The 24,260-nt window shown below is 41.1% G+C and overlaps 1 protein-coding gene across 20 annotated transcripts in view; it reads left to right on the plus strand.

Annotated features, from left to right (window-relative positions):
• Positions 5,012 to 24,260, plus strand: part of SLC25A26 (solute carrier family 25 member 26) — an 84,906-nt gene continuing 65,657 nt past the window's right edge. For 14 of the 20 annotated variants that reach the window (XR_002442613.1, XR_002442615.1, XR_002442611.1 and 11 more), the window contains exons 1-4: positions 6,323 to 6,494; positions 6,833 to 6,989; positions 8,820 to 8,929; positions 23,494 to 23,598. Coding sequence is in view for 10 of the 20 variants with exons in the window: in XM_021409776.1 (XP_021265451.1) it covers positions 6,432 to 6,494; positions 6,833 to 6,989; positions 8,820 to 8,929; positions 23,494 to 23,598 (435 nt within the window). In the remaining 10 variants the exon portion in view is untranslated. Of the gene's footprint in view, positions 5,336 to 5,548; positions 5,565 to 6,322; positions 6,495 to 6,832; positions 6,990 to 8,819; positions 8,930 to 23,493; positions 23,599 to 24,260 lie in introns of those variants that run through there. The other 6 variants (XM_021409771.1, XM_021409772.1, XM_021409773.1 and 3 more) reach the window with 6 other exon arrangements.

The raw sequence follows: 24,260 nt of genomic DNA on the forward strand, positions 1-24,260 counted from the left end.
AACTGGTGATGCATGGACAAACGTCCTCTGTGTGTGGTACTGTGGTTTCTTTGTCTTTCTCCGAGTGGCCAAAACAGACTGAGAGAGACTTCTCCTTGAATTACAGGATACTAAGAATGAATTATATCATGTACATAGCACCAAGCATACAGCACAAGTTTTTTAAAGCAAATGTCATTATTTTTATAGTTTACATTTAAAAAATAGCTCCAGTTTACATGCTGAAATTCAGCTGTTCAAATAAACCCTTAAGCTCCTGTCTTCAGCAGCATCTCCCCATAGGTGCATCGTTTCGGCTGCGGTGTCTGTTCTATATGTCATTTTGAGTGCTTCCCATCAGCCATGCACCATGGGAGCCAGAGAATGAATTTAGCTGATAAAACCTCAGAGCTGAGCAAACAGCTGGCAATGAACTAATTTTCTAAAATACGGCTCCTTGTCTGCACGGAAATGATTGCAATTTATTTCTGCCAGGAGGCTGATGGAGTTGAATGGAGGTGAGGGTCACCCCTGTGCCACAGCCACACACCTCTCCCAGGGCAGTGATGGGTGGTGGTGTTGGGATGCTGGATCTGCTGGCACCAGGAAGGGAGCAGGAAGCCTTGTGCTTCACTGGGGAGCAGGGAGGGGTCAAAAACCAACATGAAATTCAAGGAAATTCAATTAGTCATTCTTTATAAAGGCCCAGCAAAATTGCCCAGTGGGAAGCTGGGTCTCTACCAGGGGGGCCTTGTGTCCTGTTGGTCCATACTGGTTGGAAAGGGAGGGGCAGAGGGTCTAGAAGTAATGCTGTGCCCACTCCTTCTCCTAGGAGAGTACAACTCACCCCAAGTTTCATTCATCCTGCCTGCAGCATTTGGAGAAGACCAGGTCTGTTAACCTTCTGAAATAGAGGAAGGCACTACATCACCAGAGGAATGACTCAAGCAATTTGGTTGCTGAAGGACCCGGGTGTTTTTGTTCCAGCCACTCTTTGGGAATGTCAGAGATGCTCCTCTAAGACAGTCTGGTACTGCACAACTCTTTGGACAGTTCAGGGCCATCCTGCTACGAACTTTTTCTTAACTCCGCTTCCTGAGTCATCTAAGTAATTGCATCAGCCCATAAAACGAGCTGAGAACAGATGAGAGTGACTTTAGTTGTCAGATCTTTGGACTATAACCACAAATGCAACCACAATTAAGATTTTCCTCCATTTCTCTTATGTGCTAAATGGAAATATTAGATAAACTCAGCTATGCTGTAAGGCAAACTGCAGAGTATCTGGAAGACAGTCTCACATGGAAAAGGTCACTATATTACCATTGGATTGTTATTTCACTTACTTAACCCAGCAGTTAAAAAGGACATTTTCTGTCTTTCCCAGCCCACTCATTGCCCAGGCAGCCAATAAGGCAGAATAAACAAGGATCATCAGAAAGCTGTACAGTTTAAGTCTTTCTATCATTATGCAAAATCTACAACTTCATTAATCACTTTTATCTTAATGAATTTGGGGACCAGTGTTTCTGCCGCTAAGTACTCACAGAAGTTATTAAATCTCTGTCTGTCTGGTTCCCCCATCTGTTTGCATAAAAATTTTCTGCAATTAGTATTTCAGCAAAATTTCTAAAACCACCCAGATTTCTTAAGAACACTACATAAGTAAAAAGGGGAGCTTAAGTTATGTAAGAAGAAAAAAAAAATATTTCTAAAATACACATGAAAACAGCCTTCCCTGAACATTGCAAGAGGAACAGGGCAGCAAAAGAGAGACTGACAAAATGAGGAGAGGCTGGAAAAACTACTGCCCATCCAGGTCCAGCTGTCTGCTGCTGGTGAGATGTTAGCAGATCCAGAAGCCCATGCAACCACCAGGGAAGTGAGCTGATGTCTGTAGCACAGACTACATTGCTGCCCCATCCCTGATGGAAAGAAGTTGCAGAAAATAATTCTGTGCTCATGTAGGAATATGGCAGGAGCACCTTGCCTTTGTGTGAGCACGTGCCTGGTGTTTTAGAAGATAACACTCTCCTGGAGAAGGTACAGAGTCACATCACATCTCTCTGTTACGCAGAAAGATACAAGATGCTCTCGATGATATCCCTTTGCTCTGCTCTAATTTCACAGTTCTGTGGCTATCTGTAGTAAAATGGGACACATTTTTGATGACCAATAGGTTGTCTGGTTCCTGGTCTCTGAATTAACAGGACGCCTATGCCATGCTGTGTTCCTGAAGTGTGTTGCAGCCCTTTGGGTGCCATATGTGGGCACGCCTTTGAAATCCCCCTCCAGATGGCCTTCCTGGCTCAATTATGTACCTGCTTGGTATCAAATTAGAGGGATCTATGAGTCCTTATTTTTAATAAATGCCAGGATATTTTTTTTTGCAGCAGCAGATAAGTTTCCATCTGCTTTTCACAACGGTGGGATGGGCCCGGTTCCTCAGGAAGGAAGAGCTGTAGGGTGTTGTCTGAGCTGAAGCCAATCCAACGATCCAAAGGGGGACTGGCTGACTGGAAGAGATTGGCTCGGCCGCGCCTGAATTGCCCAGGAGAAGGATAATAAACAGAACGAGGAGAGCAATTTCTTTAATAAATAAATGGGAACACGTGTGCGACTGATACCGCCAGGGGCTGATATATGCCAAAAAGTCTGTTTTTAACATCTGCTCTTCAGCAGCCTTAATATATTCTGACCAGATCAATATATCTTTTGCTGCTGGTGTCAGACTTCCTAGAGCAGCTAGAAACAAGGGATGAAATACAGGGAAAAGAGCATATATACATATACACATGTCCATGCCTTTTTGTACAGAAATACCCACCAGTGGGAGGATTAATAATGTGAAACCGATTCAAAATAGTGCTTAAGAAGCCCATAAAAAGAGGACCCATCAAGGGCCTATACTCATTCCCTATGATCTGTTTTACTCACTATAAGCCGTGGGGTCAGCAACTCATATTCTACTCAGGGCATCGATAGATGCAGTATGTTCTTTATCATGCTGTGATTATATGGCTTTTCATCTCTTGCCAAGGCTTTTATACACTCCAAAGGTTGAGGGAAGCAGGTGAGGTGCTGTAGGCATAATGGTCATTTTCAAAAGCACTTCCACCAGCATGCAACCACAGGCTGAGAAAGCCAGAGAAAGTGAGGAGTAGGGGACAAAAAATGGAAATAAAAAGGGGCTGTGCAGGTGGAGGCTTTTGGGCTGCAGTGTTTTACTAAGGACAGAGTGCTAAAGGGGAGAGGAGTAAAAGAAATCCTACAGGCAGAAAGAAAGCATGTGAAATTATTCAGTGCTTCAAAGTCATGTGGGTGAATTGACTGAAAAACTTGAACTTATGTGCTATAACAGGAAGCAGGACCCTACAACAGCAGGGTGTGTAACATCTGTTGTCAGGTGCAGATAAGCATTCCCTACGCCTCTGCTCAGCCAATCTTTTCTGCTTGCAGTGGAGATGCTGGGCAGTATCCATGGTGTTTTCTCACAGGGAAGAAAGGATGTGAAAAAACGGGTTTCTTTCTCCACTCAACTTACTCAGCAAGCTCGGGGGGAGTCCATTGAAGGACTTTGCACAAAGATTAATATTTGGCCTGCAGCATTAAGCAGAACTTGTTCATTTAAGACAGGATGGTGGCTTGGAAGAATAGGAGGTTGCGGCCTCTCTGATGCAGCAGCAGATCTTCAGACAGAAGGTGATAAATAAAAGAGACTGACACAGAGTATTTGAAAGCTTTGCAATGAACAATGTGAATACTATGACCCCAAGCACCTTTACATCAAGAGACCTCCTGTACACACGTGGTGAAAGAGGTCTCATTTTAAGTGCTGCCATCAATGGATAGTTCTAAAATAGTGATTCACTTACTGCAGACATCTAACTTTTTTTTTCCTCAATATCACTCTGAAGTACCTAATTTAATGACAGACATAGACTTGGAAACTGAAGAACTTTCAGCTTTTGTGTTTATTTAGCCATTTAGCCAAGAAACTCAGCTGGAAGCAGCAGATCTCAGATCATTTTTACTTCTATCTAAACAGCAGGGTTCTTTCAGAAAGCCAGGCACTCTGCTGGGCGTCACTCTAATAACTACTCAGTTCAGTCTTCCCTACATTATAGCTGATATATGTAACTGTGGCTCCTGCTTCTTCAAAGAATTGGAACCAAAGTTTTCAAGAAGTAATTCCTAGGATAGCATACTGGCTCTGGTTGGCCCCAAAGCCATTCCTAGGATTCACGTGTTGGAATAAAGGTGGTCAACTTTAATATAGACAAGAGTGCTACTACAGTCAAAGAAGTCCACTAGTTTGATTACATCCTGCTATGAAACCAGGAGGTGACCCTCAATAAACACAACAAACCCTAAATTGAAATGCTGATAACCCACTAGATTCAAAAGTTGTACATTAGGACCAGAAAACCAAGGACTGCCTTAAAAATCAAAGCAGGTTGAGAAACAGAATATACTCAGGTTCTTTCTGTATTTGACTGCAGAGCACCACCTATAAATACACTCAGTACTTCGGTGAAAAGGGACTGAGCTGTCTGAAGGTGGTACTGACACTGAGAACATGAGACATCATCACATCCTCTGCTGCTACACCCAAAAGCCTTCCCAGGAAACACGCTCACAGCCAAGGAAATCTTGAATTGAAGCCTACTGATTTTCCAGTTCTACATACACTGTGTATAATGCTTTCTAGCATTTACCCCTTTTCCTTCTCCTAGAATTATATTTCCCATAATTTCAAGCGTGGCTTCCAGCTGAGTAAAGGACTTTGTGTCAGAGCCCTCTCAGAGGCTTTCAAAGCCACGGTGGATTTGAGTGCCCTTAGTGGAGAGAGGATGTCTCAGAAACACACATACAAAATATAGAAGCGTTTCTGGTGGGATGGGAGCGAAGATCACCATCTTCCCTGCCAGGGAGTGCTAACACAGCTCCCAGGAAGGGGCTCCAGCAAAGCCATGCAGCAGAGATGACCCTGGGCCGGAGGCTTCATTAGTATCTCTACACACTGCTCAGATCTGTTATTTGCTGAACAGGTCCACAGAAATTGCAAACCTAACACTGCAGAGCGAGAGAAAGGCGCAGCACAAAGGGTAGCTCCCTCGCTTCCTTGCGTGCGCATGCGCGGCGCTCGGGCGCAGGCGCAGTGGCGACACACGCCACCTGACCGCGGGCCGAGGGCAACAAGATGGCCGCGCCCATGTGTGCTTGGAGTTCGGTTGGGGTGAGGACCTAGCTCCCTCTTGTTTCTGGTCGAAATAGGCTCTCCGTGCCACGCCGCGTCGCCACACCGTGCTGTCACCCGTGCATGGAGCCGCGGGAGTCCTGGGCGGCCTTGGCGGTGAGTGCTCGGGCTGCGGTTTGCCCGTTGCCATGGCGACGCTTCGGCAGTGGGTCCAGGCACCTGCAGGCCGCGGGTAGGGCCTGATTTCACCTTATGTCGCTGGACTTTGCTTTAATGGCTATACTCAGCTCCTCGTAAATGGTTTTTTTTTTTTTTTTTTTTTTTAATTTTTTTAAAGCTCTTCTACTTTTCTCAGCGCTAGCGTTACTGAGAGACAGGGAAGAAGGTGCAATTTGCTTGTTTTATTTAGTGAAGTCACTGCTAGTTTGCTGTAGGCGTTATCGTGCTCCTTCCAGTGCTCCATGAGCTGCTTTGTGAATTTAAATGCCATTGGAGATGCAGAAGTTGGAAAACTAAAGAAGCAATTAGTCACTTTTGGTTCATGTTTTAGCTGATGGCTAGGTAAAATCAGATTAAATCTGATCAATGCTATTTTGAGCAGATGAGGATTTTGATGAAAAAGAGTGAAGAAAAATCAATGCATGCAAAATAGCTAAATAGATTAGAAGAGTAATTAACTTATTGATTAAAACTCCAGTGGCAGGTACCTCTCTGAGTCCTCTGTTGGCACTGAAGTAAAATAGAGTACTGCAACGAAATGACTTGTTTTCAGGCAGAATTAAAACTCTGTGCTTGTTTCCTGTGTGCTTCTCTACTTCAGCAAAGTACGTTTGCTGTTCTGAATCACAATGAATAAATAATGATAAATAACACTTATAGTAAGTGTTACTTTTTTTTTATTTAATTGGATTTTTCAGCTTATTTGAATCCCTTCCTCCTGTTTTTGGAAAGTAATTCTCTACTGATCAGTCACAGTCAGAGGAATCTTTTTTACAAATAAAGTCAGCTAGAGACCCAGACTCTAAGGAAGAGTTGAAATTATTTTTAGGGTTTGGTATTAAGAATTGCTTTGGAAAAGAAGAACACATTTCCTTATGATTTTGAAAACATATTTTTTTCTTTTCTGTATGCTTCTTTCAACAGAAGAAAATAATACAGTTTTGCTTTATGCTTTGTGCAACAAAGGAAATTGGTGGGCAGGAACACTATAAATGAAGAAATTTGCTAGGAAATGTGAATATACTTTCTAGAGATGCTTGCAGGAGAAGTAGAATTACTTCTGTTTTCCCTGATCTTATCATGCGGCTTCCTAGAGGTATTGGTCATTCTGTTCTTTGGCAATTTGATAACTGGCATTTACTGTCTTGATTTAATGTGTGTTGAATAAGTGTTGCACTGGTTGCTTGTGCTTTTCAACACAATGAGATTATTTCAAAGTTACCTTAAAATGGTTAAATGCTGTAATCTTTCTTCCTCTTGTTATAGCTAGAGAACTTGCAGAGTCTGGGCAAGACTATCAGTTTATAATTTGACCTCAGAAAGTATATACTCAACAGTGCCTTGGCTTTGCTATGCCTCAGTTGCTTAGATAAGCACTGTAACTTAAATCCTGTGAATATTAATATGCTTTACTCTCTGATTTTTATCTTGAAGGCTGGTGGAATTGCTGGAGTCTTTGTCGACTTGATCCTTTTTCCTCTGGATACTGTAAAAACTAGACTGCAAAGTCCCCAAGGATTTAGGAAAGCTGGTGGCTTTCGTGGCATCTATGCTGGTGTTCCCTCCACTGCTATAGGATCCTTTCCAAATGGTAAATTTTGTTTGGATTATTCTTTGTCTTCCTCCAAGTGGGTACTCACACAGAATAGGATGTTCATGTCTGTGGCTTCGTCTCCTGCAAATGACAGTGTCTCTATTCTGTGAGACACATCCAGCTGTGAAGACCAGGTTTTAGAATTGTATGACATTGAGAAACTCTCTGAGCGTGCCTAGAATGGAGGCTGCTGCATGCTGACTCTGAAAAGCTCTGTTGTGCTTCTGGCCTTAGTGCTGTATTTCATCTTGGAACTTGCCTGAACAGGAATGCTTGCAAAGATGCAATTCTTACTTGAGCTTTCATTGTAATTTAGTTAGTCCACTTTGGCTTTGCACTGTAGTTAACTTTTCTGGAAGCTTTGACATAAATAGTTCCGTGTCAGTGGCTCTTGATAGGGAGTGAGTGGGATCTGGAGTCTGTACCTGGATTTGAAGAAGCTTACTAGTGTCAGGAGCAGTATACATCTCTCATGTTGGTTCAGTTTGGTCCCTTCCTCATATGTGTTTTTTATTGTGTTAAGTATCTGCATCAATCCTACTATTGTAAGCTTCAATGTGATGAGAGTATTACATACGTGACTGATTAGTATACCCCAGCACTTCAGACATATCTTAAATGAGCTCTAAAAGTTCAAGTGGGCAAGTAATATGGCGGTCTTTGAACTAAATGTCCCAGGGATGCTATGCATATCTTTTCTCCCTAAGAAACAGCTCCATATCACTTAAAATCAGAAGACATCAGGAATACTTTTGAAACTGAAACTTTAAAAAAGTAAATGTTTGTCCCTGCAGAGAAAAAGCATCTAAAATTCGTAATGCCTTTGTCCATTTTGTCTTTGTAGTGAAGGAAGAAAAACCACCAAGTTATGCTTTTAGTAGTAAATGTTAGGAGAAGTTTGCTGACAAATCCCTTTACACCTTCAGATGTTTGATGTCCTTCATAAGATGATATAAAAAAATTCAGTTCTTTATCTTGTCTGCTCTGTTATCTTCTTTTAGGTGATAAGCATCTTTTGATTAGCAGAAGGCAATTCACGTAGTCCTTCTTTACAATTAAAATCTGTTCCCCCGCAAGACATGTCAGTTTTTTCAGGATTTACATCTTCAAAATCTGAGCTGTGGTTTTATCTTTCCAGCATATGACTGAAAACTAAAATTGTCTTTAGGAGGAGTAACCCTTAAGGTGCAAGTACCTTTGCAGTTGACTGTTGCTGTGAATAACCACAATTTATGTTGCTGTGCTCAGTTTAGTTTTCCTATGTTTCTTGCCACTGGACAGGGATTTTGTGAGTCCTTCAGAAACTTTGAAGAATTTATTTCTGGAGCTAAGGTACAAAATATTTATCTGATCGTAGCTAGGAAATAGTTACTGAAAACTGCCACTGAAACTGTTTTGTGGGGTAGCAGACTTGTATCAAGTACTTAGGTGTTTTTTTGTTGTTGTTTTGTTTTGTTTGTTTCCCACCTACAAATATGGAAGGTGCGACTTATCAAAGCCTGCTGGACAGTCATGACCAATTAAAACATTTTTCCTTATCTTAATTCTAGGTACTGCCTGAAGCTCTGGCACCTCTTGTATGAATAGGTGCCTTTGACATCAAGGGGGGTTTGCCCCCAGTCATAAGTGGGGGCATAAAGTTTTGAAGGAATTTCCCTAGAGATTGCCCCCAAACAGTACCAATGTATAAAGGCAATAAATACCCTATTTTCAAAAGTATTTTTTGAATAATAGGTGACAAAATCGACTTCTAAATGTTCTTGTGCTAGTTCTGTAGTGAAGGAATGGAGGAACACTTAAATGACTTCAAGTATGCTTAAATTTCAGCTGCTGCATTTTTTATCACGTATGAGAATGTGAAATCTGTGCTGCACCATGACTCTACATCGTACTTGACTCCAGTAACACACATGGTCGCTGCCTCTTTTGGGGAAGTGGTAAGAAAGAAGTTCATATATTATGCCTGTGTGGGAGGAGAGGAAACCCAGTTAAAAAACTCGGGTTTGGTGCCATATCTTTTTTGAGTGTTGACATGTGTGTGCTTGACAATTCTTGCAAAAATATTGATTTTCAATGAAGTATTGACATTTGAAAGAATTCTGACAAAGCGTGTAAGTGAGTTAGTAGACTTATTGGTGGATCTTGCTAAGCCAGTAGATAGAGAAAGTTTGCATTGGTCCAAAATACGAATACGCCTTCACATTGTAGTGGTTCTGCATCAGTATTAACTTTCTAGAAGGCTTTTTGGCTTTTACAGCCATTCAGCATCAGTTGAATTTTTTATTTTTACAACCATAAGACACTACGTAACTTCACTTACCAAATTACTTATAATGCTTTTCTGACAAAGCCTGTCTTAGTGGAAGGTGTTATGTCAGGATGACTGGACAGTCCACAGAGCCACAGAGCTGAAAGTTTAGCTCTGCCAAGAGCTAGTATGTGACATTCAGTAACAGAAAGAAACTTCCTGTGTAGTCTGCAACAAGTGCTGAAAGAGAATGCTTCTTGATGTGATGGAAGAGTGGCCAAAGCTTCCATTCATGCCTGATCTAGATGCAGACTTGTCTATTGGTCTGCACTGTTCTATAATGCAGCCTAGAGGCTGCCTTTCCTTTGCAGTAGAAATCACAGACCAGCTTAATTATTGCATTGTAAAAACTGTTTCTGAAGTTTCTGTTCATTTTTCTGAATTGTTCCTGCTCTTTCTTGCAAACAAAAGGAGCAGAGTTGCTTTGGGTTAGCTGAATCAAGTGTTTTCCACAGTCAGCAAAATCTTTCTTTCTCTAGACGCCCTTCTTGTTTTTAACTGCAGAGTTGGAACAGTGCCTTGGCAGTGTTTGGGCTGGGTGTTCAGCTCTGAACAGTCCACTACTGTCCCTGCCAGCGCTGTCCACCTCCTTATTCCTGCTTTTGTCACTCTGGGTGTTTCCTGGCATTATAGTGATGAAATGGGGTGTGAGTTGCTGTGTTCCCACAGGTTTAAGGGAGGACAAGAAGCTTTACAGAATTAATATCAGCCTGCCAAAGCTGCTTCCCACGAGAAGCAGTTCAACTCTTCTTATTCTCCATGGTTTCAACTTTGATTCCCAAGTAATTTTTATTTTTCTGAGAAAATGATACTGATCAGACTGAATGGCTCTTAGACAGTGAACTTAATTTAACATACCAAGCTCATGAAGATAGGTGATTGTAGCCTACTGCTTTAGTAGTGATTATGGGCAGGAGTAGATAGAAGATTATAGATTTAGGGGTCGGTGGGATACGTTTGTGTTGCCTCCTCAGGCAGATTCTTTTTTATCTTGATGAGAGTCTGCTGTGTTAGCTTATGACTTCTATCTTCAGGCAGTGCACAAGCTTTATTTCCGTGGAAATCCGATAAAGGCTGTTAGGAATCAGCAAGAAGTTCTTCATGCCGTGGCAGTGCCTAGCTCTGAAATTCCTTGTTTGCTTGAAGTGTCATGGAACAGCAGATCTAAGAGGTGTCTTAAGCTTCTGGGGTGCTGTTTCAGAATCGAACAAAATGATTGGATTCATGAAAATGTGCTAGTGTTCTGTGATAAAGTTGTCTTCTTTTGCAAGTGGATTATTTACAGTATACTTCCTCTATGTGTGAGTGTTCTGTAAGAAAACCATAACTGGATAATTTAATCATCAGCCAAAGAACAGTTGGCTACAGATAACTTTTTTTGTACGATTACAGAACCCGTTGCCTGAACATTCCAAGGTGGTCTGTGTTCTCATGGTCCTTACAAATCAGGCACGTACTGCTTTCATTTTCAGGTTGACAAACTGAGATGCAGCGCAGCTAAATGAGTTGCTTGGGGCTGCCTTTATCTGAGCCTGATCTGTTTGTCTCTTGCTACCCTAAGGCCAGAGAAAGGTATAATGATAGACTTCAAAATGGTAGTATGATTTTATAGCGTGGAAATCGCAATGTTGTAACAGCCATTTCTCAGCTAATAGGGTTTTGCTTTTTGCTTGCTTTTCTCGGTGGGATGGGAGAACTAAGCTGTAAAATAATTGAGGAAGGGATTTAAAGATTTGCTACAACAAACATGAGACGATCTTGCTTACTGCTATTTTTATTATATTTGTTCTTACAAAAAGTCTTAACTGATAAATCAAGATATATATATGTGTGTGTGATTATATAAAAGTGTGTGTGTGTAATTATTTAGATAGAGATATATATATAATAAATATAAATATATATAAACTATTCCAGGTTGCATCAGTGTGGAAGTTATAGTTTTATTGATCAGTCATTAAGCTTTAATCAAGGCATAACCGCTGGGACTATTAGTTTGTCAGCTTTTCTTTGTTGTTGAATACATGCCTTCCCTCCTTTGTACACTTTAATAATTATTTTGATACAAATTGCTTTTAAATGTAAAATAATAACCCAAAGACTCAATCATCTTAGGATTCCCAAGACATCTGTTTTCATTTCTGAACATTTTTTTTTTTAAAAGAAACGGAGAAATTAGGATCAAGAAATGAGATTGGATTTCTAGGCTTGCTGGTCGTTCCTTGGCAAGCATGAATGAGTCAGCTACCTTCTTGTACATGAGTAAAATGTCAGCATACCTCTAAGCTTAGTGCATATTAATGCTGACTAATCTGTGTTTTGTATGTGCAGAGCTAAAAATAATAACATAGGTAAGGGAGGATAAAGAAAATGCTGCATCAAAGCATGGTAAAAATGAGATAAATTAGTTAAATGGGAGCTCTTCTTAAAATCATAGCCACTCTTCGGAATTGCTTACAGTCAGTGCAAGTTCATGGGAAACAGTCCCCCAGAACTGGCTGTGTTTTTTTTCTTTCTGTCTTTCTTTTTTTTTTCTTTCCTCTCTCCTTTTAGACAGGAGGAACATAGAAGTGTAATCTCATTTTCAGGAACGAGATAAAGAAAGGTACACACAATGTCTGACCCTGTTCAACATAATTATTTTTTCTTATAACTGAGTCTCACTGTATAGGGACTATGGATATCCCATAATATGTGAAAAATTACTTAAAAAACACATCTAAAACTCTAGAGGACAGATATACAGCATGTCTTCAAGGAAAAGTGAAGGTTGAAGAATACAGGAGTTACCAAAGAGGGGAAAAAACCCTTAATATACTACTTGTTTAACTGAAATTTGGAGATAGGAAACATACTTACTGCATCCAGGGCTTTGGAATTTTATTTAGATTTTTTTTTTTTTTAATTGAACATGGTCCTCCATGTTTAGTCTGCCTGTATCTTTACAGTGAGCTGCCAAATGTGCTTGGAAAACATGATATCATAGCAGGTGGGAAGGAAAACCAGATGTTATAAAATTTTACTTTTCATACACTAAAGCAGTGTGAATAACTCTGTGAAGTGTTTTTAACCTCCCAGTGTTCATTTTTACAGTAACAGGGTGCTTTTTACAGATGTAAAGATTTTGAAATTTTGATGTAATATGGCAGTGTATGTGATTAATTTCAAGAAACCTTGGTAAAGAGAAATCGTGGTCAGCCTGCCCCCACCAGCATCCTCCAAATGCGGTTTCATGGGACGAGTTAAAGGTTGTCCCGCTTTGGCTGATGAGGTTTCCTTCGTGAGTGCCAAAGTGCTTGGATTCAGCACAGTTAATTTTACATCCTGCTGGCTTTTCCATGGAGGTGAGAATAAAATCATTTGGATCACGTTCTAGAGAAGCAAGCTGACAACGGCCTTTTCCGTCTAATATTTAGATATTGTCATGGTTACGATCGGAGCTTTGCAGGATACGTGGTGGAAGTTGTGGGCTTATAAATATCAGGTCTAATCTTACTCTTTTTTCTGACCTCTCCAAGGTTGTGAGATCCCAGGTTGCTTGCAGTAAGGTGAAGCGTCTTCACAGCATGTGATAGCATGAGACAGGGTAGCTTAGATCCTGAAAGCTGCCTAGTCATATTAATGAGGCTGTGTTTGCATTAATTTGCTTGTTAATTTTTAAGCTGATGTAGCCCCGATGCTGTAGGTTCATCAGCTGGCTTGTTTCCATCCTGCTTCAGTGTCTGTGCACTGTGCTCCCATAGGTCAAATAAACACTGGGCAAGCTTTCAGGTGCAGAAAAGCATTTCTGGTCTGGCTCCAAGAATGCTACACTTCAAGCTATCTACCAGGCTTTGCTGGAGCGTGAAGCTCATAGGAAAAGATGGAGCCCTCAGCTGTGTTCAGAGACAGCTCTGAATGTTTAGGTAGGGTCTGCTGCCTCCAGAAATGATAGGCTTGGCTGGCTTCAACTTAAAGAATTATGGCTTAGCCTCACACTTAACTGTTTTTCCAGAACTGGGAAGTGAGGGATGTGAAATACATTTAAATCGCAACGTCCAGAAGTTTGTCTTTTTGCTGGGGAGAGGGCATGAAAATGGCTGACTTGTCATACTTCAAATAAAATAAACAAAGTAGCAGGAGAAGCAGGCTTTAGAGAGAAGTAACTGAAAGTTGGAAATGCATTTGTGTATTCGCTTCACTGCCTCATCTCTGCTTAAATAAGTAGTTGGGTGGTGTGCCATTGTCACTTTGTGGCTCCACAGGTCAAGGTGAGGTCAGGTATTTCAAGGTGAAATTCCAGTCTCACTTGTGTATTCCAATTTGTTGCCACTTGCAGTACTTCTGTGATAAGAGCAAAGTGTGTGGTTCATCTATGATTAGCATCTGACCCTCAGTATTAATAACTTGGATTTGTATTATCTGCTTTTGGGATGTGTCAAATAGAAAGGCTTTTTAATGCAGGAATTTGCTTTCTGGGGAATTCAGCTAGCTTTCCCTACTTGCCCTAACTTGTTTTTTAGAAGGAGCAAGCCCAAATGTAAGCAAGTACAGTTTGTAGATCACGATTCTGTAGAATGATCTTTTGAATGTTCGAGAAGAAGGGAAGTGAGTGTTTTGTATTTTAGGCTTTTTATTTCTGAAAAAAAGATGCATTTTAGACATGATAAATGGTGTAATGCTATCTCTCTCCCTCTCTCTCCACATATTAGCCCTTTCTTCTTCCCTTTGACCTGGCATTATCTTTCGGAAACTGTTAACTAGTTCTAGAAGTATATTAGTATGGATTCCATTAGACTGGCTGGCTAGGTCAGAGGGGAGAGTTGCTATTAATGCTCATTCTGAGGAGAAGACAGAAGCATGGGCCAGAAAAATCCACAAAGAGTAATGTCATGAAAGCCTCTCCAGCAGGGTAATTAGGTAGGGCTCTGCAGCATTGTGAGCTGTAGAAGACCAGCTTGTGGGAGTCAAATCTGACAGAGATGGAACAGCCACTCATGTCAGAGTAGAGTAAAGATTTTAGCTATTTGAAACTCCAGAAAAGAACATGCTGGAAGATGCATCTGTTTCAGTTCAACAAGCAAGTTGGACACTAGGGAGAGTTGCTTCTAAGTCAAGAATCATCTGCTGGAGCAAAGAGGTGATTTAGCACTTAATGTGTCTAGACTTTGGGATAATGGCTTTGAATTTTAAACTGTAATTTTTCTAGGAACTGAACTAAGAAATGAACAAAAGCTGCATTTTCAGCTTTGCATTCTGTCTCCTCCCTGCCAGTTTAGTATGGGCTGGCAGACTGAGGTATTCAAAGCAGTACCCAAAGATTGAAAGTAATCAGTGTTTGACAGAAGTTCCACACTGTGTGTGTGTGTTTTGTTTTGTTATTTTCAATGATCTGGGCCTGCTGTTTGGGGTCTGACTGTGTCTTCGTGCTGTACACATCTGGCTGCGTGCAGACACGGAGCAGCGGAACGTGCCGACCCTGGCAAGACAGGCAGTGGTGGGGAGTGCACAATGCATGTGGTCTTTTGAATTAATCATGATGGATTTTGAGATATTCATAAATTAATCTAGGTGAGGTTGGGTCTGCTATGCAGATGCAGCAGGATTTTTGCCAAGCCTTTATGCAGAAGCATGGCTGAGCAGTGGTTGGAAGATAGTTGTGAGGCTGAGGCCATTAAGAGCAAGGGGAGAAGCAGCAGAGTGGATGGGAACTCAAATTAAAGCTGCAGCTGGAAATTGGTTGTAAATAAAGACGAATGGGGGCGTGAATTCACAAATGCTGCCAGCAAATTCATCATGCAATTAAAGTCTGAAACAGCAAAATAAGAACTGTCAAACACCTAACCAGCTACCCAGCTGATCTTTTTTTGTATGGTGCATTTAATTGCATGTATTACCTCTTCTTCATCTACTGCCCATTCCAGATCACTTTGTGTCATCAATTCAGTTCTGGGCTGAAAGGACATGCTTCTTTTACTTACAGGGTAGAAGCTTAGTGATGGTTGTCATCCCTTTTCTGGGCTCTGTTATCCCAGAACTGATACTCAGCTGATTTAAAAATATTTGTAGCTCAACAAACTCATTTATAGAGGAAAATTAATTTGGCTTGAAGATTATAAATGAGAAATAAATAATTTAAAAATATTTCCTGATTTGCAACGTATTCTGCCAGGGTCAGCTTTGGAAATGACTGAGATAGCTTTAAAGGTACGTTTATTCCAATGTAAGGTTATGTACAGGGTTTGTCAGCTATTTCTGAACATCTCCATATGTGAGCAAGGCTGTAATTCTTAAGAGGAAAAGGCTGTAGGAAAGACTAAGGGATCAATTAAAGGAAAATACTTGATAAAATACAGCGTAGTTGAAATTTCCATGTTCTGCGCCAATGTAACCCCAAGAGACTGAGCACACTGTAAAATACTAGTCATCTTTCAACAGGAGACTTAATGTGTTTTCAGAAAATTTTGCCAGTGTTTTCTTGCCTGGAATCTCATTAACGTTTGTCCTCCTGTAACACAGTCTGACCCCTCTTGGCTCTTTGGAAACAGTTTTTGCTGGATGAGATGCACTACACAAGTCTGGAAGGGAACTTTTGCTGAAAGAACTGTTTGGCTGGTGGATGTCATTGGTTTCTTAAGCCTTTTAAAATAGGTTTAGCAGGCTCACAGAGGTGAAATTGTTGCTGGGATAGATTGGATCAGACAGACCATTCTGTACGTTGAATTAAGGCCCTTCCCTTTTTCAACCTTAAGGCTTTTTATGTTTAGAAATGGTAGTAACGGATTCAAGAATCGTCTTGGCTAGGGAAAATAAAGACTGGAACTTTACAGCCATTCAGCTGTCTGATTTTTTGCCACTCAGGGATTTAATTCAACTGTTAGTGACTATATTGAGGAACTTCAAAATCTGTGGAACACTTGGTCTGTGCTGGAGTACAGGAGAGATTTACATAACAGTGGGATATTTTTGCTAAGTTTGAGGTTCAGTTTTACAAAGGAAACAAAACTCCACAGTGATTAAACTTGGAAAGACCAATTTAGTTTTGCAAGCTTGTGTGTTCTATATAAATATCTGCAGGAAGAAGTACTCTAAAGAAATGCCTAGTGTAAACCTTGCCAGCCTCATAGGCTTTCTCTGTTCTTTGTCCATTAACTGATACAATTGGGATAGCAGCATTTCTCCTTGCTGTGAAGAGCTTCACGCATTCCCACTGTCTGAGGACAGAAGCTGCTGGTCAGTTTTCTGAGGTGTAACTGACATGGCTGATGGAGAGGTAGGCAGGGAAGCGACAGAATGATATTTAGGGCATCTAGGTGGACAGTCGAAGAGCTGTGTGCGGGGAGGGATGTCCAAGAGCCCAAATTGAGAGGCTACTGAAGTGAAGGGCAAGTAGCCAGCGGAGGACTTCAGGCTATTGGGCTCAGTCAGTACAGCCTATGTGAAGAAAGAAAGGTGTGGAAATGTGGATGATGCTCTGGAGCAGGAAGAAGGAAGCTCTGGCCAGCATTAATAAGGAGATGACTTAGGTTTAGCAGTGATGAAGGGTGAAGTAACAGTCTGCAAAACAGTTGTGTAAATTCCAGGTAGTCACCTAAGGTGGAAAGTTGGAGGGAGTTGCGAACGTTTGTGCAGAAGCTCCAGTTTTCCAAATGCCAGCAACTTTCAGAGCCTGTGAATGGTTTCATCTCTACAATAGTATGTTTTTAAGCCCTGGGAAGTGCTGAGATCTGAGGGATCTTGCTGGGTGAGATTGCTCTTTGAAGAAATATTTCCTGCCAGCATATAGGGAAACTGTAGTGAAATTAATGAAGGCCCTATTGTGTCAGTCAGAGGAAAAGAGGGGACAGAGAGCTTGGCAGTTGTCTAAACTTTCCCATCCAGGGCCCATTAGTCATAACTTATTCCCTCTGTGGGCTTTAAATTAGGAGTGGAGTCACCTGTTTGTGACCCCAGCAGCTTTGCACAGGACTGAATGTAACTCAGCTGGAAGGGCACATCCATGCTGTGCGTGAGAGTGGGAGGGGAAAATAAGATTAGCATATTCTGAGGTATTATTGTGAAGATGAACACCTATTTTTTCTCTGAGGCTGGCACTTAAAGCAGAAACTGAGAGCTGAGGCTATACATATAATGGGCAGATCCTGTCCTCTGTGGGGACAATTTCCGTATTGAAATAGGTGTTAACGCTTCAGTTCTCCACTTCTATTGTGCCTTAGTAGGTAGCAGAGCCTGCTGACAAGCACGTGTGGAAGGGTTTACTTGAGCTTGTGATCCACAGCAAATTACAGACCATGCTTACATTTTTGTTCTGTTGCCTAAAAGGCAGCAATTATTTAGCTGAACTGATGTTTGAACTGCTTGGGGTCCGTAATTGCAGCAGTTCAGGCTTCTCCGTTTAAAGAAAACATGAAACCAAATGACAAATGTGTATTTCATTTATTCCCATTCTTCTGTTAATTTTGATGGTGTTGGAAGGGCTTAGGCTGTTCATCTTGGGACCTCAGATACAGCCTTTGCTCACCACCTGCACTACCACTGAACATTCCCAATGCAGGAGTTGTGGCCAGAGTTTAGATACAGTTATTTGGAGGATAAAGTGCTTTGCTAATCTCAGAAAAGTGCATTGGAATCACTCAATTTTTCAGCTATAACAGAGCAGAGTCCTGGTGAGCTTTGAAGGACCAAACGTAAATTTACAAGCAGAGTTTGGAGAGGCATGGAAAGCTGAAAGTTCTGATTTTAAGGCTTGTCAAGAGATTCTGACTTGAACTAAGATGAAAATGTGTTTTTCTTTTTTTTTTTCAAGTTCCAGAGGAAATCTGTGCAGTTCATGATCTTTTTAGTTTTAGATTTACCTATTATTTTAAACAATCATTCAATTATCTGAGGAATGGGAAAGCAAATGTCCTACTTCTGACATGGAAACTGAGATGCTTGGATTAAGTCACAGTTATTAACCTATTTTTTAAGCAGAATTTTTCTCTAAAGCAAACCTGAAATGTAAGGTAGCTTTTGTCAGCAGGAGTATGGCCAAGGCTAATGCAAAGCAAATTTAAAACAAAACTAAACTGGAGGGGAAAAAAAAAAATAAACACCTGAAAACAAATAGAACAAAAGAACAAACAAAAATATTTTTGCTTCATTGTCTTAAAGCCTCCTTCAGAGTTGTTCAATTTTCTTGGCTTTTCTGCATTATGTTGCAGCAGGTGATCTTTCTGACCATCAGGAATAAGGTGAGAGATGGGGATTTTCTTTCCAGATTGACTGCAGCCTAAACATATGTCCTTTGATAAATCACAGCCCCTTTGTTGTCATTTCTGTGCAGCAGCGTTTTCTCCTGACTGGCTTAGTGATTATCTTGCATAGGTACTCTGAGGTTTAGTTTAATGTCTTTGCTCTCCAGATACAAAATTATATAGTGTCACACATTAAATCCTTATTTGATTAAGAACAAATTTATGCAAATGATGTTTAACAATAACTCTCCCCAGGTATGTTCCTTTAATTTTGTCTGAAGTATTAAATTACATTTATATGGTGAACATCCATTAAAGCTTCCCAGCCCACTCGGATAAATCATTAAAACTAACCTCCTGCTCAGGAAATCTAAAACCCTTTATAAATATAGTGTTCTGTGTTAGAAAAGTTTTCTGGAGCTCACCATGTGTTTCTGTACCCAGTTTTCAAAGCAAGCTTACACATCTAAGGCAGAGACTCACTCAGAGTCACAGAGAGCAGCTTCCTAAATCACCATGCTCTAATGTATTCCAGAACAGTTCTCTGTCCTTAGGCTGCACTTCTTCTTTGCAGCAGGCTAGCTGGCTAATTGCTGTGTGGAAAAAACTTGGTCTTGATCCTCATCCGCACCCTTGTTAGCCAAGAGCACATCAAGTGCCAACATCTTGATAGATTGGGCTGTTGGTCTTTGCACTTCAGTCTTAAGAGTATGGATAATCTCTCTCTTATTAAAAGTGCTCAGACTTTAATGGGAGTTTTAAATTGCTTCAGCCAGATCATCTGCTGTGCAAGGTCTGTGCCAGGCTGCATAAGGAAATGCTTTTTCAAGCTGCTCCCCTTAGAGGTACAAGGCTGCAAATCGTGTTGTACCAGCTGTGTCCCCAGTTCTGAGTAACACCTGCAATGCATATACCCAAATTGCCTGCATAAGCCCTTAACAGCAGTGGTAACACCTGCTCTGACTTCTCTCGAAGGTTTCTGGATAGATCTCCCGTGCAGGTCATGCATACAAGGTTAGTGGTCAAACTAGTATTTTTACCTAATAACAAGTGCATAAACGTGACGCAGTTGTCTTGGATTCTCTCCTTAATCCTGCACAAAATAGTTTGTTTCAGTGTATGAGAAATCCAAATCTCATTTAGGTTTCTAATATACTGCATGATCTCATTTAGATCATCAACCTTTTGTTTCCATCCCTCATGCTCCAGGCTAGCCATTTTCTACATAAACTATCTAGATTATAGCATGTAAAGAGGCTTTGTGTTGATTTCAATGCATTTCTGAGACTTTAAGCATACTGGTTTTTCATCAGGGTCAGTTGAGATTAAATTAGTCAAAGCCAGCAGGAAAGTCTTGATTCCAACATAAATCTGACCAGGAGATGGCAGCCTTGATGCACGCAAGGAATATCCAGCAACTAAAATATTTCTTCCAGAATGAACAGAGGAGAAGAAATTACCTTCATTTAATGGGAAGATATACTGTCTTAGCAATACCTAGATAAATGTTAACAAAACAAACCTATTTTAGCTTTTGTCTCTTAACTGACCAATGCAAGGCAGTGAGTTACAAATGTACTTAGATTTGCCTCTGAATACTTGAGTCACCGGTTCGATCTGGTAATGATTTCAGACAATAATTGTGAACCTCAGTGCTTTTTTTTTGTGTGTTTTCTTTTGTTGTTCAGAATTGTTTGCAGTATTAAAAAGCTAGACCGATGTTAATGTTGTCACTTCTGTATATTTGTTGTGTAAACTAATAACCTGAATCAACAGCTGGAAGCAGAGCGTTTTTCTTGAAGCTTAAATCTAAAAATCCTTGAGCTTCTTTTTCCTTATTTCCTTCCTGCCCGTGCAGTATGCTCGTGTGTGCGATGGCAGGGGAGACAGACTGAAAACTGGAGAACTGTATTGTAAGACCTGGTAAATAGGGAAGGAGTTCATAGGGCAGTACTCATTTTTCCTCTGAACTTGGTCTGTACGATCTTGATTCTGTGTTTCTGCTCCCATCAGCAGATAGTATGAGAGCCTGGCTCCAGAGCTTGCTTGGAGGAATGAGCTTGGCCCTATCCATAGGATGCTGTTGTCAGATGCCTTAATGTAGGCTGAAGTACCTAGGGGCCCATTTCTCTACCCTCTCTGTTCCTGTCTATGCAGATGTCTGATAGAAAGCTAATTAATCACTGACTCATCCCTAAAAGCAGTAGGATTCACCAGGAATGCCCCAAGTGTGTCAGGTTATATTGCACTATTCTGTGAGAAGGCACAGGCTATGTCTGTGTGAACAGCTGGGAGTTTAAAAGGAAAATTCTCCCTGGAATCTGGGTGATAAGGGGGTGAATGGGCTCCCGCTGTGAGAGGTTGTGTTGCTGTCTGTTTTCCATGTTTCTATTTCTCCTGTCCAGCATGTGTCTGTTTCTAGCCCTGCTCCCAGTAGCTTCTGTTTCCCCATGGGCCCTTCCAGGAGTGTTTCTGTGAGGCACTGGGCAGTACTGTCACAGCAGCCAGCAGCCCTGGCTAGCACCAGCATCTGCTGTTGGGCACTGATCCTAGGTGAGGGTAACCTATGGGCGGGGGAGAGCTGCACTTGTGTACCTGAATTATGGGCACCTGCGTGATCTACTGTGAATTACAGCAGAGTGAAACTTAGCTTACTCATCTTATGCTTTCACACTTATGGTAGCGTGCAGAGCAACTTATTTATCTAGTAGCTGATGCAGGTAAAAGCACACATGTGGAGATATACTGTGGAGCAGCCATGCAATTATATCTTTCATCCTCGCTCATGCAGTGACAATTTGCTTATAGTGTTCAGATGTCTGAAAATTTACATAGGTATTCTCTCAGGGCAGTGTTATTCTAGGGGAGCTTCAGCTAAGAAAGCAACCTGTGGCGATGTGCATTGTTTGTGTTCTTTTAACTTCTTCAGCATTACCTGGAAGGCACCGAAGTGATTCAGGTCTGAGTGTAATAGAATTGAGATGTTTTGCATCCATCTGTCCTCATTAGTTACTTTCTTTTACCTTGTGGGATGAACACACATGTGAAATTAGTCTTGCATACTTCCCTTCTGAAGGCCAGTGTTGACTGACATCAAAAGACTGCTTGAATTGTTATTGATAGTAGGGTACACTTGTAGAAACAAATAAGGTGGCACATTGTAAGTTCAGGTGCACGCTGAAAATGTCACCCTTCAGCCTGATGCTAGCAGCTGCAGCTCGTGGCTTTTCTAGTACAGAGGTGCCCTATGGAGCCAACCTGACAGCCTGGATGACACGAGCCTTTATTTCCTTTCATAACAGCACAACGTAATCGCTGTTTTTGTTCTTGTGCAGCCAGAGATTCCCTTCTAAGCTCAAATTCAAATGGGAGAAATATCAAAGTTAAATTGAAATGCAAGGCTCCCCAAGTAGTCTGAGGGAAATGGAGACATCGCTTTGTAGCCACCTCTCTCCTGCCAAAACTGCAGCACCCCAGATGTCAGAAAGCCACGCTGTGTTCTCTGCCTGCTCTTGGTTGACTAGATTGTTTTAATCCAAGCCTTTTTAAAGTTTTTCTCCTGCCTCCACGTTTTGTAAGGAATAAAAAGCTAATATAACGACATGGAGTGTTATGAAGCATGAAGTTCTATAAATATTTATGCTGAACTATCAAAGAACTTGACAGTTCTTATTTTCCTGACATATTGGGGTCACTTGTTATTTTTGACCCTGAGAATTGAAGAGCACATCGAGTTATATCTGTTTGTAATGACTTCTGGATATTGTTGTCTGGTGAACTTGTAGGAATGCCAAGGGATAACAGACTTTTTCTTAGTCTCTTTGTGAAACTGTAACTTAAACTTTACACCATGTTACCCACAAGTGATCGTTCAAGTTACTGTAGCACTTGTGTATCTGTACAGTCTGGCAGGACCTTTCTGAATATAACCTGCTGGTGGCATGTGTGAGTTGGAGCAACAGCTTGGTTTGCCACTGCAGAGGTACAGATTTCTCCTCGATGACCCTTCATTTCAAGTACTCAGTGATCATCTTTCCTTCTAGGAACCAAATCCACCACAGCAAGTTGCTGACCCCAGCGTGGGATGGGACTGATGAAGGCCTAAAGCCTGGGCAAGGGCCTGCGGTATCTGGTGTTTGGCCACCAGTCCCAGCACTGTTTGAAGCATCTCTGGTATCAAAGGAAGACAACAGCTCTTCCTAAAGGGTTGTGTGCTGGTAACCAAGCATTTTTCTGGAGATGAGACTTGTAACTTTTTGACATCTCAGTATCCTCATTTCAGAAAATTGTGTTCATACAGCCTTAACTCTGAAATTGTGGCAAGTGAACACTTAAATGCCATGTCCAACATTCTCAGTAAAGCTGAGGTTTATAGCACTAGTTTTGTTATTACACCCAGCAAAAAGAGCCTTCCTTGCCTAGTTAACTGCATAGAAAAAATGAGTCCAGTGCTTCACTTTTAAAGTGTGAACAGTGTGTGTTTTGAGGTGAGCCTTGAACGTGTTGTTATGCATTTAATACCGACTGGAGAGTCTCTTGCTGTCAGTCGCTAGAGGGCACAATGGACCTATCTAGGAAATACGTTTGTTGTTCAAGTCCCAGGTCTCTAGATTAGGCCTGTGAAAGCAGGGGGAAGTTTCCTGTCCTGCTGAAAGACTGGATAACTTCAAAAATTTTGATGTTATTGGTGACTTTCCTCATCTAAATCTACTTCTGTTTTGGAAGTTAAAATCTGAAGTGTTGTTTTCAAGGGTGCTTAATTTTTTTGTTAGTACAATTTTTCTTCAGGAAGCATACAGCTCTGAGAACAAATACATAAGCTCCTTATAAACAGCCTTTAAGTTCAATTCATATAATTACAAAAAACACTTCTCAGTTTCTCAGGTTTCTGTGCTGGGAACAAGCTCCAGACGTATCTGTGAAAGAGAGAAAGAGGCAGCAAAAGAAATTGCCGTCTCAATATATCATTCTTTTGCAGGTTGCATGCCTCATTCGGGTTCCATCTGAAGTTGTCAAGCAAAGGGCTCAAGTTTCACCTTCTGCTGGTACCTTTCGGATTCTTTCCCGCACCTTGTACCATGAGGTGAGTTCAGAGAAAAAATTTTAAGTTGCTTCATTCTTCTCACTGATGCTATACATGTGCAGAAGCATTTGTTCAATTTTACTCTAGTTAAGTGCTTTCCCAGTATTTTTCCATCAATTAGTCTGTTGCTAAATGTGGTAGACAGTATGTGTGAGGAAACTAAGCCTCCACCTTCCCCCTCATGTGTGTGCAATTAACCACACACGCACGCACACTTCAACTTTTTCCCCCTTTTTATATTGGGCACCTACGTAAGAGACAAGGGGAGATGGGAAGAGGGGAGGAAGGGGTTAAAAAGCTTCCTCAAACTCTATTTGGATATATATAAACGGTTCTTGTCTGGGAGAGCAGGACATCAAGTCTGTGTATTTAGAGTCTCCCGAATGGGTTTTGAACAGACTTTGGGAGAGGGTCCTAAAGGCACCATTTCAGAGAGGCTCCTGAGGAGAAATGAGTACTCTTCCAGCATTGATAACTTAAAAAAAATAAGTTTTAAAAAAAAATTGTAATCTTTTCAGTAGCTATGCTGTTTGTTTATGTAAAACCTATTCACCACTGTTTTTACTGAGTCTCAAAAGGGGCATTTTTCAAGTTGTATTCCATAAGAAAATGGCTTCTGAAAATACGTTGTACAAATTTCCATGTAGGAAAAACCAGGAAAA

This window comes from Numida meleagris, chromosome 11 (genome assembly GCF_002078875.1).
Source record: "Numida meleagris isolate 19003 breed g44 Domestic line chromosome 11, NumMel1.0, whole genome shotgun sequence".
Taxonomy (NCBI): Eukaryota; Metazoa; Chordata; class Aves; order Galliformes; family Numididae; genus Numida; species Numida meleagris.